This window comes from Jatropha curcas, chromosome 10 (assembly GCF_041381405.1).
Source record: "Jatropha curcas cultivar XTBG-Jc1 chromosome 10, XTBG_Jcur_1.0, whole genome shotgun sequence".
Lineage (NCBI taxonomy): Eukaryota > Viridiplantae > Streptophyta > Magnoliopsida > Malpighiales > Euphorbiaceae > Jatropha > Jatropha curcas.
In genome coordinates, this window is record NC_143160.1 from 27,112,351 (window position 1) to 27,132,662 (window position 20,312).

The window sequence follows — 20,312 nt, forward strand, 5'->3', positions numbered from 1 at the left end:
ATAATAATTTCCAAATGAAAATGGGCAATTTATATAACAAAATAAAAATTAATTTTTATTATTTTTGTAATCTTTGAAATTTTAATTTGAGTCAATTTAGAAAAAAAAAAGTCTAAAAAGATAAATTTATATGTGCATTATTGTTCTTGGGTTTAAATATCAAATATTATTATTTTATTGATTGAACAAATAAAGAATAAAAAATATTATTGTAAAAATAGTATTAGTAGAGTTTTATATAAGTTTAAAATATTAATCTGTACTTTTCTTAAAAAAATCATTATCAACTTTTAATATTTAATGTTTTGATAGATAATTGTAAAAATTATTAAAATTTTTAAATTTTAATGATTTTCACAAGAGAAGATACATGACATTTATTGGTTAATAGGGTCTAAAAAATAAAAAAAGTAGGAAAATAAATCAAATAAACTAAAAAAATTAACCATTAATAATTTTTTTAAATAAATTAAGAGCACATCAATTATATATATTACAAAATTAAATATTCAAAATATTTATAATTATACATTTAAAAAATGCAATGGAAAACTCATATTAAGTTTTACTTATATAAATTAAAAAAAATATAACTTAATAAAAATGAATAATTAAAATTTAAGGCAAGAATGTAATTAAAAAATAACAAAAAGTTAAGTGGAAAAATAAAATTGTGTAGAAATGTAATGAAATAATAATAAAAGGATTAAGCGGGAAAAGACAAGAATTTAATTAAAGAATAAGAAAAGGATTAAAAAGAAAATATTGTAAGATGAAAAATATAATTAATAAAAAGTAAAAGGGCAAATGGATAATTCACTATAATGGCAACAGTAATGCTCCACGTTGCTTAGATATATATAATAATAATACTCTATTCTACTCAAATAGAAAATTCATCTTTATTTTTTATTCCAAAATATAATCCATTTTTTTTATTATTAATCCTTAAATTTTCTATTATACCCTTATTAAATTGTATTATAGTTAATCAAAAAAGTCTTGTTTCATGCATTACCATCCAACGGATGCTAATTAAATGTTACCCTATTTTGTTTTATATTTTTACAGATTAATTATTCTAAAAAAAGGAAATTTCACAGTAATAAATACTAGAAATTTCTTTAAATAACAATCATTTATTAAATAAATAAATATATATAAATAGATATGCATCCAGTATAGGAAAATATGTACAATGCCAAAATTTTCCTATTGAAGGTGTCTAAAAATTTTAGTTTGAATCTTTTCTTTTAATGTTAATTTTTACTCGACCAAATTGGATATGCAATAAAGAAGGAAACAACATTGTAAATTGATTTTTTTTTTCCCTTAAAAGAAAGAAAGGGTAAAAAGGAAAGAAACAATAGAGTCAACTTCCTCAAAGGCCATGGTTTTTAGAGTACCGAAAATCTATATAATGCGTAGATGAGTCCAGCTAAAGAGCTAACCCACCATCTTCATAATCTCTCTTCACCTGCGTATTCAATCTTAATCTGTCTCTCTTTCTCGTTTTTACAATGTCGACATCCACCGCTCGCTACGTGACTGACTCCCAATCGGACCAATCGGAAGAAAATATTCAGAAGTATACACGGAATAAGAGAGAAGCCCAAGAAGACATGACTGCTTCTTCAAAACCGAAGAAGAAGCCCACCAAGAATCCAGATGCAGATGATGCTGATTGCGTTTTCGAGCTAACAATCAAGAAACCAAAACAATGGAGCCAAACTTGGAGCAAAATGGATGAATTAATCCTCTTGGAAGGTATGATAGAGTTCAACATTAAGAGCACAGATTCAAATAATGTTGATCGTCTTCTTGATTATATGAAAACACATTCGGATTCTACTGCTTGTGTGAAGAAATCAGAGCTCATTGATAAAATTAAAGGTTTGAAGCAAAAGTATGTGAAGAACTTGGGCAAAGGTTTGAAAGCTTCCCTGACTGACGAGCATGAGATCAAGCTATTTGATAAGTCGAGTAAAATATGGGTACTTGCTTCTACTTGCGCAGCTACTATTAAAGAAAAAATACCAAAACTTGGAGTTTGCCCAAGGTGCTCGACGGAAATGGAAGATGAAGAGTCCCCTGAGTTTGCATTGTGGTGCAGCTATACTCATCCACAATTATACAGTAATTTGAGGCACTCGGAAATAGCTGATATGGCTGCTCTCTATTCCCGAGTTTTTCTCGCCCAGGTGGAAGCAGAAGGAGAGTTGGAACAGCTCCGTGGAGGCCGTACTTAATTGCCTCTGTATTATTTAATTTCCCTATTTTCAATTATAATGTTTGTTTTGGAATATTAATTAATTTACTGGTTGTGATTTGCTTCATTCTGGGAACCAGCAATTTCCAGCTACAATTTGTTTCATTAATAGATCAATTAATAAGTTTAACAAATGAAAAAAAAAAAATAGAAAAAATAAATAAATATATATTTATGTTCTTGCAAACAATAACTCTTGTTGAATCATGAACTTTTTAGACTTTAGATTGCCCAAATTGAACATCCTTAAGCAAAGATTGATCTGTCAAAAGTTTAATGTCCTCCTGCAATAAAATGTTGGATTTGGTTTGCTTCTCAACCTCTACTGCCCAGCTGTATATTATCATTCCAGCAACTGCAATAGCCATCCCCATTATATTTTTCAACGTAAGTTGCGAATCAAAAAGTACCCATCCCAATATAAGGACACACACTGTTTTCATGTGTCCTAAAACCTGGAATGAGACTGCGGAGAAGCGTCCGATGCAGAGATATTGACTCACATTGCAGAATACAGCTAGCGAGCAAGACAGTATTATGAAAAACTGCAAAGGTTTCCAATCTCATGAGAAAATATTTCGTCAATGCGTGTGTATGTGTATAGTGAAGAGACGAAATTACTTACAAATGCACCCCACGTTATTGCATAATCTGATAGAAGTTCACCGCTGAGATAGTAATCAATGAATGGACCTGTCACTAGAAGAGATAGAGCTTGTATTGGAGCTGTCTTGCTTAGCAGTTCAAAAGATCCTACTGAATACTTCTTCTGCAGAGAGCCAATTGACTGTTCCAGAAAAAGAAATTCCATGAGAGCAAAGAATCATGTACAATTTGTATGCATTTGTTCTTTTACAATCACATGAATTGTTATCAATGCGACTCTTTAAGAGGGTGTTCGGTTTGCCTTTTAAATTGGGTGGCTTAAAAAGAAAAATCACCTCAATGGGACACCCGAGTCATAAATGGGTGGTGAATTTAATCAATTGGCGAAAAATGGATGAGCTTACTTTATTTTCCATTGTTATGTTGATGATGATCATTACGTTTGAAAGATGAAACAATTGAAAGAAGAGGAAATCTCACAATTTGTTGTAAAGAAGAAGAGAGGACAGCAACACAAGCACAGACAAATCCTTTGGCATTAACTTTGACATCGGTGACAGTACAGACACCGACACCCACAACCACAACCATGACAGCAATCTTGACTTCCTTTGAGTAGTGTTTGCCATGAAGAATCCATTCCATAACACAAACCACAGGAATCATACTCAACTTTGAAATCTACACGCAAAAAGAAGGAACTATATTAGAACTATTTGCATACTTGAACCAAGGAAGGAAGGAAAATAAAAGCAAGGAAATTGGTAACCTGATAAAATCCAACAGAGTTGAGCATTAGACTCAAATTCATCCCTGTAATTGAGACATTGGCAACAACTGAGAACCAAATAAGTTCCCACATGGGAATGTGCTTAGAAGCAGAATAACCGGCAGCATTTGAGATCAACCCAACCAATGCCGTCATAGAAAAGTGCAAACCAGTCAAAGTTGTTGCTGGAAAGTTGGAAGCACAGATTGCATTTGAAACATTAACGGATGATAAGTGACTGGTAATTAATATTCGTTTCTGTAAAAACAGATACAACAGAAGAAGAAGAAGAAGAAGAGCTCACCAAAGACAAAAGCAAAACCAGTAGAGGACATGAGTTGCTTGTTGACCATTATGATTCCAATGGAACTAAAAACATTCATAGCCCAAGCTCCAACATCTGATACAGAGGATGATTTTTTCTCCTCCATTTTTTCACTTGTTAGATCAACTTGAGAACAAGATGAGATCTGAAATTGAATTAACAACTCAATGATCTCTCCTGCTAATGAAATGAGAATATATAAATATAAAAAATTGATGGGTTGTCGAGTTTTGTACTATTTGATTTGGGCTTCATATTCTTTTCTTGCTGTCTTTCTCAGCAAGGGCATGTTACCTACACGTTGCTATTTAAGTGAGGATGGGATAATCTTCCCTTTTCTCAACTTTTAAGTTCCTTCTCCACTTTTTTCACTGCTTGCGATTGCTTCCTTTTCACTGTTATACTAGTTGACTAATCTTATTCCATAAACAACACAGATGAGATTGAAAGAGAGATTCTTCTTTTAATTAATTAATTCATCAACTAATCAATACTTGCCATTCACCTGCATATTGCACAAATCATAAACTATGTGGTCAAATCGGAAAATTCAACGTTGCAAGACTATTGTTAAAATTTATAAATTTTAATTCCCTTTCTTCTTCCTGTGTGCGCGTCCGCGTATGCATAGATACATGCAGTACTTGGCAGTGAGATAACTGAATTCAATTCAATTTGCAATTTTAAGTAGCTTCAATTTTGAATGTAAATAACAAAACAAAATCTGTCCAAAAATTTTAAGAAATAAATGAACCAGACTACCGAACCAAACCAGTCGAGTTGGGTCTTTGATTTTGGAAAAGAAAAAATATCATTCGCTTTCTCATTTTCCGCTTATTGGTTCTGATTCACAGGCTGAGACGTGAAAAAAAAAAATACAGATAAAGTGAGTTGGATGATCTTAAAAATTTTAACATTAAGCCCATCAACAGATATGCTTGCTAGCCACATGAGCTGGTTGGATCCTCTGGCAAGTTCTGGAATCTGTAGTGCCAATGGAAAGTGAAACTCCCAGTTCAGTATTCAGTCATTTTCTGCCAATTCATGAAAGAGGACAAGGCATACGATAACGAGTGAAACTACGTTTTAATCTCACCTAAACCATACCAAGGAATTTTTGTGTAATAAGCAGTAGATTAAGACTTATGATTATATTACCATTGCATAATAAAAACTGTGAAGCAAAGTAATATAGCCCTTGCTATTATACTTTTTGTTTGCAACTCTGGTTACGTTCTACCAAATGTAGCCTTTGATGTTTTCGAGGCTCCGTCCTCCAACATTTAGACAACTTTCGCTACATACAACCAAGCAATTGAATGCTAAATGCTGGTAAGCTGCTCTTTATAATTGATGTACCACAGCAACAAACAAATAATGAATAAGGTACTCTAATGATAGAACAAGAAACAGACTGTTTCCAAGCAATACCATGAGAAGACACGTTTACAATAGGAATAACTAAATTCGGAACCAGGGAATATAAAAACATGACATGAAATGCCCTATGAATCCCACAAATATTTTTTTAAAAATAAAATAAAAAAAGAAGAAGAAGACGACTGATTATGTAACTGACTACAACACTTCAAGATGTAGCAACCCACAGCAGTGAAGACCACACAGATGACAAATTGGTCTATCATACTTCTTTAAATCCTTACCAAGTCACAAGTTAAAGGAAGGCATCCTTCTCGAGCAACTTCAGTACTTCATGCTGGTTGTTTAGCTTGGCAACATCAATGGGTGTCTTGCCATCCAGGTTCTGAAGAGTACTGCAGTATCACAATTAACCAAGAAACAAAGGAATTAGAGAAATATACTTGTCTGAAAGAGCAATTCATAAGGATGTTATCGACTTACACAGCAGCTCCATTCTCTAGCAGTAGGGCCACACACTCTTTCCTCCCATAACCAGCTGCATAATGAAGCGCAGTGTTCTTATTTTTATCCAGTGCATCAACAGTTGCTCCCGCCTCAACAAGGATTTGAGCACACTTCACCTGAAAGAGAGAACATTTTAAAGATTTCAGAATCACAGCTGATTCTAAAAAATCTGACAGTACAATCAATAGGCATGCGGCAGGGGACCCAGTCTACATCAAGGTGTGGAAAGAAAGCCTAAAATACACCTGAGCCCTAAATCAAAATTCATTCACTGTAGAATGAAATGTGTAAATTAAAAGTTGCCCACTGATCTCAGAAAGATATTTGTTACACTTTTAGTTTTACAGTATGGTACACCAATAATACTGATTGACAACTGAACAGGTTGAACTGATGCTCATATATAGGAATTTAAATAAATTCGGATTTTTAGGGTACCCATACAATACCCTGAATTCAAAGACAACTGTATATTGCTGCGACTATTACTTTGGTAGGCGGATTTTGACTTCACCAAATCAAAAGCATTTGTTTTCTTCTCTCCTCTACGGACTTTCTTTTCCTTCTAAGTCTCTTCAAATTTCAGCTCTTTTCATAATCTTCCCTATTTCATGCTTTTTCCTTCCAAATCTTAAAATTTTCATGGAGTCCTGAATTACCCAGTTAATTGAGAAGATAATTCATTTTTATTTCATCAACATTTGATGAAATCAAACAAAAAAGTACGATTGTTTAAGAGATCACAAGTGTTAAATTAAGACATTGAAAGAGAAGAAAACGAGAAGAAGAGCTGGCTGCATTGGGTATTGTGTGCAGAAGAGGATTTGGGTTGGGTTGTTTCTTTTTAAATATTCATGGTAATATAGAAGGGTTAGGATACACATTGCCTTTTAAATCTTTTGGATGACCTGTGTGTAGGTTAGTTAACATTGCTATATTATTTCTGTTTATTCATTTTTTTTTTTTTTTGTGAAGTTTAACATAAAATCTTTGACATGATGTCTTATTTGTGAAAATTATAAAAAGGAATTTAGAACAAAAATTTCAAGAAATAACATATATCCCGTCATACATGAGTTCCAATTAGGAACTTGACTAAAATAACATAAATTCTGAAGAAATAGGAAAAGAGCAGTCAACAATACTTGGCACAAATATTTTTTTTAAAAAAAGTCAAATCTTTATTTAGTCCTCATAGTTTGGTGAAACTTACTAGTTAGGACCTCTGTTTTCCAAAATCAATAAATAGCATTGTCTTGCCTTTCAACTAAATAGTTCTTTTGTTAAGATTTTCCTATTTTTTGGTTATTCGAGTAAAAAATGTCAAATAGAGTACTTTTTATTCTAATTTTGCCCTTGAGAGGGAAAAAAACTAAATTTTACTGATAAGTTTTGTAAGATAATTCAGTCTAAACATATAAATGGCTTCTTATTTGTAATGAGTTTTTCACTTTATAAATCAGGATTCGTGATGCTTAAAATAAAAGAAAAAACTCAAGGTTTGATTTGGTGGTGGTATGCCAAAAAAATTCAGAATTTTATTAAGGAAATTAACATTCCATCATGATTTAACAGAAAACATAACAGGATAATTTAGTTGAATGGCAATAGAATAGGAAGGTTATTTAATTGATTTTTGGAAGCAGAAGTCTTAACTTGTGAATTTCACTAAACTAAAAGGACTCGATAGTAACCAACCCCTAAAGAAAAAGGGCAACAGAAGATCCTGGAGACCAGCATGACTAAGGATAATGACTGAGTTCCATGTATCTTGCAACCATCAGAGCTCTATTAACAAACAGGAATAGATAACATTTGTAAAGATTCTCATTTGCTTAGTTACTTATTTGAAAGGTTGATATAAGTTTTAGCATTGACCATCTTCAAGCAATAAAAATCTAATATATTGAATTTTTTTTACCTAGGGTTTATAGTAATCCACTAATTTACTAAATTGAGGAGCACGAGCATGTGTCAACTGATTTTTCATTACCAATATTATGGAATGTACATACTTCCCCCCACACCAAAATCAATAAAATCCCAAGATGCCCACATTCTCATAAGAAGAGAAAGCTAGTGAAGAGATAATCATACCTCTCCATACCCACAAGCAAAATGCAACGCAGTTCTTCCTTCTGAATCTTCTTCGTCCTTGTCAGCACCAGATGCCAGTGCATTTTTCAAACCCTAATTGATGAACAATGAGAACATTAATATCTATTCAAGAAGCATATCTTCAATTAACTGAAACCAGACAGTATATTTCTTAAAATAGGCATAAAAAATCTAGATAGACAAAAAGATCTCCCACAAAATTTCCAATGCTTGCTAAATACAACAGTGTAGATTTTGTATTTGCATTACAAGGAATTGTAAAAAGACCTTGCAATGATGAGATATAATGGCCAAATATTTACAAGAAAAAGAGTCCATCTATGCTGTGAAATATCTATGTACCCTAACATTAAACCTTTTAGTTTGCTATTCAGATCTTTGTGTGCATGTAATTTCTTTACATTTCTGCATGGATTCGAGTAACAAAATAACATGCTAGATACAATATCTATTACATTTGGCACTAAAAATGTTGTACAAAGTAAGGGAAAACAAAAAAGAGCAAAAAAGTATGCAGTACTTGACCAAGTTTATGTATTGGTTTAAGTGTCAATCAAGTATCATATTAAGCAGATTGTGTTGGTTGATTAAATGGATAAATATGTTGTTTTCACATTTCTTAACCATCAATTGATGGCAATTAGTTGATGGAAAAAATTCAATTGACACTCCATAGTAATTTATAGCTTGAATTGCTTGCATTGAAAAGGTTAAACTGCAGGCTTAAGATTAAAACCATTCTTAAATTTATAAAATTTTGGCACACTCAGACCTGAGTGCTCATAGATGTTTTAATAAATGCGTTCACATCTATAACCATATGCTGCACCACGTTATCCCAAGCACGAAAGGATAAATAGTTAAGTAGAGTACAATATAACAAAACACCAATAATTTCACTAGAAAATCAAATTGATAAAGCTAACAAAAAGAAAAAAATTACTTACGTTGGAGAGGAATTTAAAGATCATCTAAAAACTCAATATGTCAAGCAGAAGTAGTAAACATAGTCATTAAAGGCAAAATGGGGTCCTACAGCCTAAGCAAGGTTCAAGGGCAACGTGATGCACAAAAGAAACAAAACCAGATAAGTAATTGTATGAAAGACAACTACTATATGTACAATATAAAACGTCCATATTTGTGGCATCAGTGTTTTGATTCCAAACATATTAAGAACGAAGTGGGTAAGAAGTCTTTTAACCCCATTATGTTTCCACAAGTATACAAACAATCCCTTAAACAGCATAAGAGAACTTGTCAGTCTAACCTTATATTTTCCTTGATTTGAAATTGCATCTTGGCAAATCAAAAATTTCCTAAATCCAGGCAACGCTAGATCAATGCAGCAAAAGGTTTTGTACAAATTAAACTAATGGGCAACAAAAGTGTCCAAGATTTTTTAGGAAAAAAAAAAAAGATCCAAGATGCATCTATTAAAGGATAAAGAAAATAACAAGTGAGAAAAAGAACAAAAAAGTAGAGGGAGGCCAGCTAATAAATTGAATTAAATTTTGAAAGAGGGAGATTGATTCATGACAATTAGATAGATTGGTGATCTACAAATAGAAAAGTCAACAATCAAATTTGAGGAATTAACCAGTCACATTTTCAAAACCAAAGAAGTAATGGGGAAAAGGATGATAGATCCAAATTCAATCCACAATAACAAAAATCAGCTTATGAAAACCATATAACAGAACATTCATAAAGAAGAAAATCAGCTGTATTAACTAAATCTCAGAAGTTAGATCATTTCATTATAAACCAAAGGAGGAAACCAATGATTCATGCAAATATAAAAAGCAAGTTGTTTTCTACCTCCACATCACCAACACTAGCACAATGATGAACGATTGATTCATCCTCATTTCCTGCTTCTTCTGCTTCATCTTGTCCTGGATTTTCTGCAGAAGTTGCTGCTTCTCCAGAAACTGCAAGACCCATTGCTTCACCCAACTTTTGCAGAACATCTTTGTCATTCCAATACCTGAAAAATCATTATTTTCCTCTAATAAATTTAACAGAACTAAAATAATTAGCTTATCTACCTATGCCATAACTAATAGCAAGTAGAATCGTATGAATAAGCATAAAAGTTTTTGAGGTAAATAGCACCCGTTAGTCCTAAAATTTGAGAAACAGTTTAGGTTGGTCAATAAAGATTAATTAACTTCAATCTCATCACTGAACTTATGTTTTGTCTGCTAGTTGAATCCAACAAAATCCAGCAAAACCATTTCCTAACACTCAAATTAAGTTTATAGAAAATAAATATACAACTAATTTTGCAAGTTATTGCAAACAGTTTTAAAATATTACATATGTCAACCTTATCCTTTAGTTCAGTTTCAATACCCACTACAAATAAACTTCCTTTATAAAATCTATCAACCTGTCTTTTTTTTTAACACAGTTGATTTAGAACTTTCTCAAAACAATTTGAATTTGACCAATTTATACAAAATATTGTGAGAAATCTCAAAGAAAGGTTGACTCTTTTAATTCATATGCCACTCTTGTTACCTATAGAAATTCACCAAACATAATCTCTACTCAACAAGAGTTTCATTTAAAACCCTTATTGTGGAGATCTCAAGAAGAAACATATAATGATAACTTTAGAAATTTAAATTCAATGACGATATTAACAGCCATAGATTCTACTGCAGCATTTGAAGTATAGTGTTCAATTTCTAATGACACTTAATTTTAGAGTGTTAGCAGCAATTATACCGTAATATTAACAAGCAAGTCATCAATGACCCTTAAATAGTCCTAAAAGGATGTGCAATTAGCACTGATCTTCTGAATCAAGGCACTGAACCAGGATATACTCAATTCTAACAACCATGATGTTCACAATTAACAGCTTGCGAATAGAGTTGGAAAAAATTATTATTAAGATCAATGACCAAAAAATCTAAATTTTTCTCAAATTGACAATTGTGACCAATTCTTTTAATCCCATCAACTAAATAAACAATCTATGATATTAGCATCAACTATAATAAAGATAATACAAGCTAAAACTTTCAAATTGCTTATATATTTCAAGAATTAACAATAGAATAAGATAAAAATATGTCTTATGTATCTATAGTATATTTAACTCAATGTTTTTTTGAATAAAATATATGCCACGCCATCAATTTGCAAATTATGGCACAGCATCCTTTAAATTATTTCTAGAATTGAAATTTGAAACCACAGTGAAAGACCATGTATACAACTAAAGTAAAATAGTTACAAATCAAAGCAAAAAGCTTTGTATTTTTAATTTTTAACACTAATTATTGATGATCAACCTAAAATCAAAGCCCAAACTTCAAAATATCTAATGGTGCAATTTATCCATTTATGGCAGAATTTATGAATCTAATTGGCATTGAGGTTGAAACTATTTACTCAAGGAAAAATTAGATGATATTGGAAAAACCTTTGAAACTTTTATGATCAGGACACGTGAAATTCTCCTTAAAAACATATGTTAGCAACCCCTAATATACATATTTGACATAATATTTTTCTCAGTAGCAATGCCAAACAAACCCTATAAGAAAGTTAAAATGTCATAGTAAATGTCAAACTCCTTCATTCCAAACCTCATCATGGCTGCCGGACCACCATTCTCTATCTCTTCCAAAATAGGCTTTAAAGAAGGATCTTCTTTGATTCTTGCCATTCGTTCCTCAATTTGATCTTTTTGTGATGGATTTGCCAAACTCTCAAACATTTGGGACATTGATGGATCCTAAAGTAAGAAAGTTAAAATCTCAATCTAGCATATGGACTTTTTAATAATGCATAAGCCCAATGAAAAGAATTATAATACTTCAAAATTGGTTGAGTTTGGGCCAGGGCAATGTTAATGAAGCCCATCCGATTTTCACCCAAAAAGGAAAAATTAACAAGCCTCCTATTCTTCAATTGTATGCTGTAGGAAGGCATTATAGACTATCCATTGACAGGAAAAAAAAATTTTTGAGAAATTAATGAGAATTTCATCAGCACTTTAAAGATTTAACAAATTGTCCACTTTTCAGAGCAATGTACAGTTTAATAAATAAAACGCAAAAAGGTCAGGAGCACAACAGTTGTCTTTTTCTTTCTTTCTTTTTTCTCTCTCCCTCTCTCTTGTCTAACTTCAATAGTTTCCATGACTTAAAAAGCTATGCAATTTCATTATGTTTATTAAACAATTGCCATCAAATTATTCATGTTAATAAAGTTTTCAATTTCAGTAAACTGGAAAGTTTGTGGACTTGCAAAAACAGAATTGAAGGCCTAAGGTTCAACAAACAAAAGCTTGAATAATTGAGGGGCTTAGACATAGACTTGCGAATATGCATTCGCACACTAAATATAGATTTACTATGCATACACCCAAAGAAAACAATTAAATGAAAACAAAATTCAAATATACCTGCATCAAAGCATTGCCAAGACGCTCAGCCATAGTCATAAATTGAGGATTCTGCATAACTTGTTGCATGGTGGAATAGTATTGCTGCGAATCAAATTGAGGGATCCCCTCATCAGCTCCCACACCCTGAAGTGTTTTGTGGAGTTGTTCTGCCATTTGGTTAAATGCAGGATCTTTTGCTATTTGTTCAGCCAAGTCCTTGATGCTTGGATCCTACATGTAAATAATTAATCATATAAGAAAAAACAGAAACCTAAAACAGAAGCACATGCATATGAAATCCATTCAAAGAGACATGAATGATTGTTAAGTATCTATCAGTGAACTAAAATCAGACACAGAATAAATAAAATTCATTGTGAACTCCCCCCTTCCAATCTTCAAAATGCAATAGGAACAAGAGACTAGGTCTTGTAGATCAACCAAAATCTATGAGTAATTATTTTCCTAAGCATAAAATTCAAGACATAAAAGATTAATAGGTTTTGAAAAATCTTGGGAATAAACATTAAAATGGAAGACCTTTTTCAATCGTCATTCTTAATTCTAGCTTTAAACTAGATTCTAGTATCTTATTCTCACAACTTCTAGCACTTCATTTTATTGTCAAAAAATTTGAATAAAATAAAAAACATCGAAGAAATATATAAATAGTATAATATATGTAAACTGAGTGGGGGGAATTTGTGGAATAGCACTATCACCACATGCTTTTAACAATGGGCAAACCACCTCTAGCGTTTCAATTATTTGTTTCAATTCCCATAGCACTATGAACTAAACTAATATTCGTAGTAATAACATAGAAAATAATAATAAAAACATGAAACAATCAAAATTATTCCACACAAAAGTACAAGGTTTAAGAAGTCTTAAACCATAATCCTATATTCCACTAAACTGGAATAATATATGAAACAAATAGAGCAAAGAATTGAATTGGGAAGCAATTGAAATTGAAGGATGCCCTTCCAAATTTTCTTGACTAGCCATGGAAGGATGGTAAGAAATTTAGTCAAACTAGGAACACAGGAAATATAAGAGAAGAAATTGTGAATTCCCTTACTGATTTACCATTAAACCAATTACACATGAATTTAGGTGAGTACTCAATACATTGTACTTATATCATAATCAATCCAAGATTTAGGACATGATTTTTCCCGCTCATCGGTCAACTACGACAATATCGAATTATTTCTGTATAAGATAATCAATCTAAGATTTGGGAAACATGATTTTCTCAAAAACAATTAGCTGGTGGAAAATGCTTTTTCCCCAACCCATTTTCCCATATGATGTGGCAATGTTTCATTATCACAGTCAATTTGAAAAAAAATAATAATAATAAAATTGTTTCCATGTTTAATTAACATGCACCAATACTGTAGCGCCACATCAAGCAATACAAAATAAGTTGGTCGAAAAAGTACTGAGACAAGTAGCACCACCAATTAGCTGTCTATGGGAAGATGAATGACAAACATAAATTGTAATGTACTAAGATCTGAAATAGAACAGAGGGCATGATTTGCCAATCAATTGGCATACTTGTTGTTGGTTTTTCCCCCTTTTTCTATAAAGTTATAAAAGAAAAAAAAAATAGCAAAGGCATCCCTTGCACTTTGTAGGAGGCACGGGTCTTGGTAACATCAACCACCCTTTATCGTATGAGGCACACCCAAGATTCATTTTTACGCAAGGAAAAAATCCTATAATCTATACTTGTTGCTGCATCAACAATAAATTCTAGAATCTGAACTCTCATTAATGTTGATTTTCTTAATCCTCGATCTACTATCAGTGCCACATACAGCCTACCTTTTCATAGAGAAAAGGCTTGTTTTGATGAACATTTTCTTCTTTTACCATAAGTAGATCCCTCAAGTCTTCCCTATGTCAAAGTTCACTCCTGCCACTTGAGGGTGAAGCAAGGATTTTAGGTTGATAGGAAGTGGATTATCACCAGAAATCATTCCCACACAGTTTCTCTTAGCAAAACACATATTCTGTATTGTAATTAAACATGCATCACTAAAAATTTTAAAACGCATCAAGAGAAACATCTAGGCTAGAAAAACATAATGAAATCAAAAGGCCACAAATGATATTGTTTTTGAATGCAGAAGACAGTTCAAAACACATAATAAGAAAATGAATTACATACATTAAGCAGTCCACTCATGGCTGAGAAATCAAAAGGATTGGGCGTGGCAAATCCAGCCCCTGCAGGAGGAGGAGATCTTCCTTGTCCTGCTTGAGACTCCGCAGGTGAGGTCTCTGATTTTGGGTTTTTACTTTCTGTTGAACCCGTTTTCTCATCTAGGAATAAGTAAAAAGATACACCAAAACAATTAATAAAGAATGCCAAAAATTCCAAATAAAATCACAGTATAGGACCGATGAGAATCTCAATTATCATAAGCAACAGATATCCGAAATAATCAATAATAGACAACTACTAGATTGTTCTTTGTAAGCTCCAAATGCATAAAAAGAATAAATTTTCTATTTATCACACTTTATCATGTTTTATGTTTAACTCCAATGGAAATTAATTTTCAGATTGAAGTGCTGGAATTAAGCCTCAGCTGCAGACTATTTTTGGAAAAAACTTCAGAAAAAATCTTCTTGCAATTATGTACAGAAATAACTACAGGATTTGATCATAACCCTATAAAAAGAATTCCTGCAGACATTATTGAAACCTTGAAGGTGGTGAAAATTACCCACAAATTCGAAACTCATCAAAAACTGAGAAAAAGAATAGATCTCAGAAAAGACTTGAGAAAAAGAAAACAAAACGAAACAGTGCAACAAAAAGCTTACCAGAGGGAACATCCTTGTTCGAATTGGACGCCATTAGAGCTAAAAGCTGAATCGAGAGAAACGCAAGAGAATTTGGTAATTAGTAATTCAAAAAAAAAGATAATGATCGGACAAAGTAGCCAATTAAAGGCGCAGAGAACACCCAAACCTGAAGATGCCAAGTAAACGAAGAAGAGACTTTGTTTGAGGATTAGATTCAAACCCTATCTCTCACTCTCTCTCTCTCTCTCTCTCGCTCTCGTAGCGTGTGTGCGTCCGTCTGTCCATTTTTATGCGAGGTGTCCTTACTTTATATACCACATCAATTAATCCATTAACTTAATAATCCTCGTCCAATAATATTTTTTTAATTTTTTTAAAAGTGAACAATTTTTTTTTAAAGGAAAAAGTGAACAATATTTGATATTACTCCTTTATCTTCATTTAATATGTTTCTTTCTTAATTAAAATATGAACTTTTTTTAATAATTTCAAATATTTAATTTTAATGAATATTAGGAAGAAATAAAATAAAATTTTTACAAGGAAACAAAAATTATACTTTAATTACATTAACTAAATTTTTTAATATGTATGCAAGTGAAATCATGGTAAAAAAATTTATGGGACAGAAAATATAATAATAATATATTATTATTTAATCCTTAATTATATTTAAATACATTTATTAATACCTATACATTTAAAATTCAATTATATAGTCTTTGGATTTAATTTTTGTTATAATAGAATTCTAATTATTATTAATAATAAATTCATATTTGATATGACAATAAATATAAATTCAAATTCCATATTCAATATTCAAAAAATAATAATAATAATAATTAACCGGCAGAAAATTTTAACAAATCGGGCACGCAATAAAAGTAGACAAAATAGAAAGGATAGGCGAGTTCAGGAGTGGGCCATCTCAATCCTCATCTTCTTCTGTAACGTATGGTTCAACCTTACCCACTATTGACTACAAACCCAATTTCATTCTATATTATCAATAACCTCATGTTTAAACCCGGGCCCAATGCCTGAATGGGTCTATAGCCATATGTCAATTCGGTTCAAACTAATGCAGCTTGGATTAGTCAAATCTTATGTTAAAAAAAAAAAATCAAATAAAATAATCTATCGTGAAATTAAACTACACGAAGGCCCCACACTTTACGGCCGAGTTACTTTAGTAATTTGTAATTTATAAACGATATATATTTTTATACTATATATAAATGTGAAAATAAGGAAGAATAATGAAATTTTCTATATTAGTCTTAGTTTAATTTGGAGTTCCTAATATATTCTTTTAGTTATATATTTAATTAGAAAAAATATGTTCACTTATCCTTTTGAAAAACCTTTTAGTTATATTAATATTTTATGTGTCGTACGTTGCACGTTATTGTTATTCAGTATTATTTAATGTTTATACTCATTAATTTGTTCTTATATATTATTACGTATGATTATAATTTTTCTTTTATATTCTCTGTATATTTATATAATGTTAAGACATAATTTTATACATAACAACTTTAAATTAAAAATTATCTATATTTAAATAATATTCATATTATAAACGATTAATATTTTCTTAAACTAATTTTAATACGATATGACAACATTAAAAACTAAGTATATTTAATAAAATAATTATAGACGATAAAATGAAAAAGTTATTATTAATTATAAGATTAGTAAAACATCACGTAATTTTATTTTCAAAAATTTTGAGAATTTAATTAATCAAAAATCAAAAATTTTTGATTTTATGGGCTATATGGGCCGATAGTTATATTCTAAATCCAAGTTCAGATGTTAAACATATTATTGGATTCCTTAGCCGTGAACCTTCTAAATTTTTTTTTTTTTTCAAGAATAAATATTGAACATCAAATATTAAATCAGTTTTAAAAAATTAATTAAATTATATATGAACACTATTTAAATAGATCATCCTAAATCCAAATACCATTATTATATTATATTATTATACTTTTGTTGTTTAGTAAATTGAAGGAATGTTCTATAACCTAACTAAACCAATAAAAATAAATCAAACCGCTTGAAAACCAAAGTTTACCAAATAAAATTAGGAGAAAATAAGCCAAATCAGCTGCAAGTCATAAGAAACTAGAAGTTTCTATTAATCAAACCGAAAATCGATTTTATTGGAAGGTAGATCGGGCCAAATCGAAAAAACCCGCCTCCCCATTCCCTCCTTCTCTCTCACGATCGGGCACCTTTCTCCCCTCTGGAACTCAGCTAACCACTGCCCCTCACCACCAATCAACGGCCAAACTGATGCCTAAGGCCGTCCGCTCATCGATTATGACCTCTCCTCCGCGCCATAGCTGTATCTTTCTCACTCCTCTCTCGTCCTTGGCACGACAAAGAAAGAGAAAGGCTGGCAATCGAACTCCGATTAATGATGAACAGTTTTCCGGCGACCATTATAAAAAAGGTAGGCCGATTATTGCTTGTATTACCTCTATGAACCTTTCTTTTGCTTGATTTCTTTTGATAATCAAAGAATTTAGAGAAATTTAGTTTAGGTTTTAAAGCTAGTTGAATTTGGGGATTTGATGGTTAATATTCAAGTTTGTAGAAACTAATCTTAAAATCGATGTCCTACTTGAGAATTGTCATATTTTGATGGGTGTTTTGCAAAGTTGCCATCTCTGGCCGCCTTGAATGGCAGTGACAGCGATGGCGATGATTTCTTGTGCCCGGAAAAACACCTAAAGGACAGAATAAGAAAATTGTTAGATAGGTTCCAAACATGCGACTATAATCACAAAATGACTTGTTTCGTAGTTAAACAGCGAGTTGATGCAAAATTTGTAAATGGCTTCTAAGCTGAAAATTCACAGAAATGTTATTATATGGATACTAAATAATCTCAAAATAATTCCTATAACTAGAAACAATATAATTCTGCTTAGATTTATTCAAATGATTTGAATTCAGTTGGATGGTTTAGAATTTACATATGTCAGATAACTTGGATTAGTTGGTTTACTAAATGAAGTTAATAATACCTATTAGCTAAAGAAAATTATGGAGTTATGATGTACTTGTATGCATAACTATTAAAGGGTAAATCAAGATTGAATCATATTTTAGAAATATGTGTAATTGATGTTATATTGTTGGATAAGTATTTATGAAATGAATTGATAATGAGTTGATGATGGAGGATGGGTTTATGAGTGAGATTGAATTGCCCTATGGATGGGATGTGTAAGTTGAATGTTTGATATTGTTTGAAATAGGTAGACATATCTAATTTAGGGGAGATGTTGCCGAATTTTCGATAGGACAAATCTTAAATAATGAAATTAACTTATTTTAATTTTCAATAATTAATGTTTATGGAAGATTGTTTAGTTAAAGAATTATAATGAGTTTTAGATTAGCATGTATAATATATATAGATTAGAATAACAAAAGTAAGATTAGGAAACCGAGATAAGGGAGTTATGTCGGTCTAGAATATCCAAATCAAACGATTGGTGAAAAATAGATACAATATTGTTAAAAATTAGAATTTAGAAAGGACACTTCGAATTCATGAATATTAAACTTATTTTGTCTTTTTTTTTTTGTCTTTCTTTCTTTAGATATCCTTGTGGATCCTGAGGAACCAAATTCCAAATAGTAGAGTATTGGGAAAGGAACATAGCTTCTAACCAAACTTTGAAAATATGAGTAGTGTTAGATAATTCGCATCATTCACCTTACACGGCTAAATGCTAGACATGCATTACTTAGTAAATTGTATTTTGTGTTGCATTATTTGTTGCTATTGAAAATGATTTGATTAGTTGTGATGTGCTTCATGTTTACTTTGCTTGTGTGGAGTTGGGATGAAGTGGGTCATCGTTGGGTTTATGAGGGCGATCTTTGATACAGTCGGCCATGTATGGGGAGATCGGCGCTTTCATGTGCATCTGATGAAATATGATATGAAAAACCACAAGATAGCCGCCTGCTGGTATGGAAAAGAAAAGAGAGTATAAAAAAATGAGAGACTGGTCAAGTGAGGTTGAGACCGGTCGACCATGTATGGGGATCGGCTCCCTAGTGCACATGTGATGAGAGGGCCTCGGTCGTCGGGGGTTTTGGTGACGCCACTGACCAATTTTCACATGATGTGAATATGTGAGGGTGTTAATATTTGTGATTGTTGTTATTAGTCATTTGTGTGATCGACTGCATGATCATATAACTAGTCGGATGACTAGATTGATTTATTTACACATTTGTGTGATTGTATAGGGTGAGAAAGTTAACTAACCTACTCACTGAATTTAAGCGCTCATCCCTGCCTTAATGTTTTTTTCAGGTTACAAGTCTTTCAATATCTTGTGAATCTTTGCCACCCGACATCTAGAGGAAATGTTAGAAAACGAAACCTTGATTAATTTTATTTAGTGTATTGAAGTGAAATTTTAAATTCTTAGATTATTCCGCAATTATGATACTTATGTATAATAAATTTAGAAATTATTGATGTATTATTTATTAAAGTTTCTAATATGTAATATATTGATATGGGCCCAGAAAACTGTGGAAATCGAGTTGATATTAAATATGATGATATTGGGCTTGATGCCATTTTTATTGATAGAATATCTATTTGGTATGTTTTTGGCTTATTACTGGCGTTAATCTACCTAAGTCCTAGTGCCGGTCCGGCCCAAGGTAATGGTTATTACAATTAGACTTTAATTTTTGAAAATAATAAAGTCAGACTTTAATTACCAACGATTTCTTTAAAAAAAAACTAAATAACATTATTATAGGTTATTGGACGTTAATTTGAGTTCATGAAAATCAAACAAAAGAAATAAACTCTAAAATAAATAATAAAAAAAGGAACTCAAATATACCTAAATCTCCACGTGAACAAATTTCGATTCGTGAAAAAAAGATCATTTTGATTTTGAATTTGATACCGGTTTAGATTTCCATGAACTCCGATTAATTGAAAATTATAAGGACCACATTTTATCCATTTTTTGATTTTTGTTTTAGAATATTTTGCTCTGATTAATTTATGTTGAGATACAAAAATATATTGATATCT

At 31.4% G+C, this 20,312-nt stretch overlaps 2 protein-coding genes and 1 long non-coding RNA gene across 3 annotated transcripts; 1 reads left to right on the forward strand and 2 right to left on the reverse strand.

Moving 5' to 3' along the window:
- Positions 1 to 2,417: 2,417 nt before the first annotated feature.
- On the reverse strand, positions 2,418 to 5,267 carry LOC149493387 (UDP-rhamnose/UDP-galactose transporter 1-like). The gene is made up of 7 exons (XM_089726777.1): positions 5,128 to 5,267; positions 4,206 to 5,003; positions 3,949 to 4,114; positions 3,645 to 3,829; positions 3,356 to 3,556; positions 2,895 to 3,056; positions 2,418 to 2,814 (listed from the first exon to the last, which is right to left on the reverse strand). The coding sequence occupies exons 3-7, from the start codon at positions 4,073 to 4,075 to the stop codon at positions 2,485 to 2,487; spliced, it is 1,005 nt and encodes a 334-aa protein (XP_089582903.1). The 5' UTR covers positions 4,076 to 4,114; positions 4,206 to 5,003; positions 5,128 to 5,267; the 3' UTR covers positions 2,418 to 2,484.
- A 17-nt stretch (positions 5,268 to 5,284) lies between these two features.
- LOC149493388 (ankyrin repeat domain-containing protein 2B-like) lies at positions 5,285 to 15,528 on the reverse strand. Its single transcript, XM_089726776.1, has 9 exons — positions 15,378 to 15,528; positions 15,230 to 15,275; positions 14,568 to 14,722; positions 12,401 to 12,613; positions 11,580 to 11,728; positions 9,796 to 9,964; positions 7,954 to 8,046; positions 5,833 to 5,972; positions 5,285 to 5,744 (listed from the first exon to the last, which is right to left on the reverse strand). Exons 2-9 carry the CDS (start codon positions 15,261 to 15,263, stop codon positions 5,645 to 5,647), a joined length of 1,053 nt encoding a protein of 350 aa, XP_089582902.1. The 5' UTR covers positions 15,264 to 15,275; positions 15,378 to 15,528; the 3' UTR covers positions 5,285 to 5,644.
- A 1,648-nt stretch (positions 15,529 to 17,176) lies between these two features.
- On the forward strand, positions 17,177 to 19,855 carry LOC149493389 (uncharacterized). The gene is made up of 2 exons (XR_016322846.1): positions 17,177 to 17,684; positions 19,569 to 19,855. It is a non-coding gene; the product is annotated as an uncharacterized LOC149493389 (long non-coding RNA).
- The last annotated feature ends 457 nt before the right edge of the window (positions 19,856 to 20,312 follow it).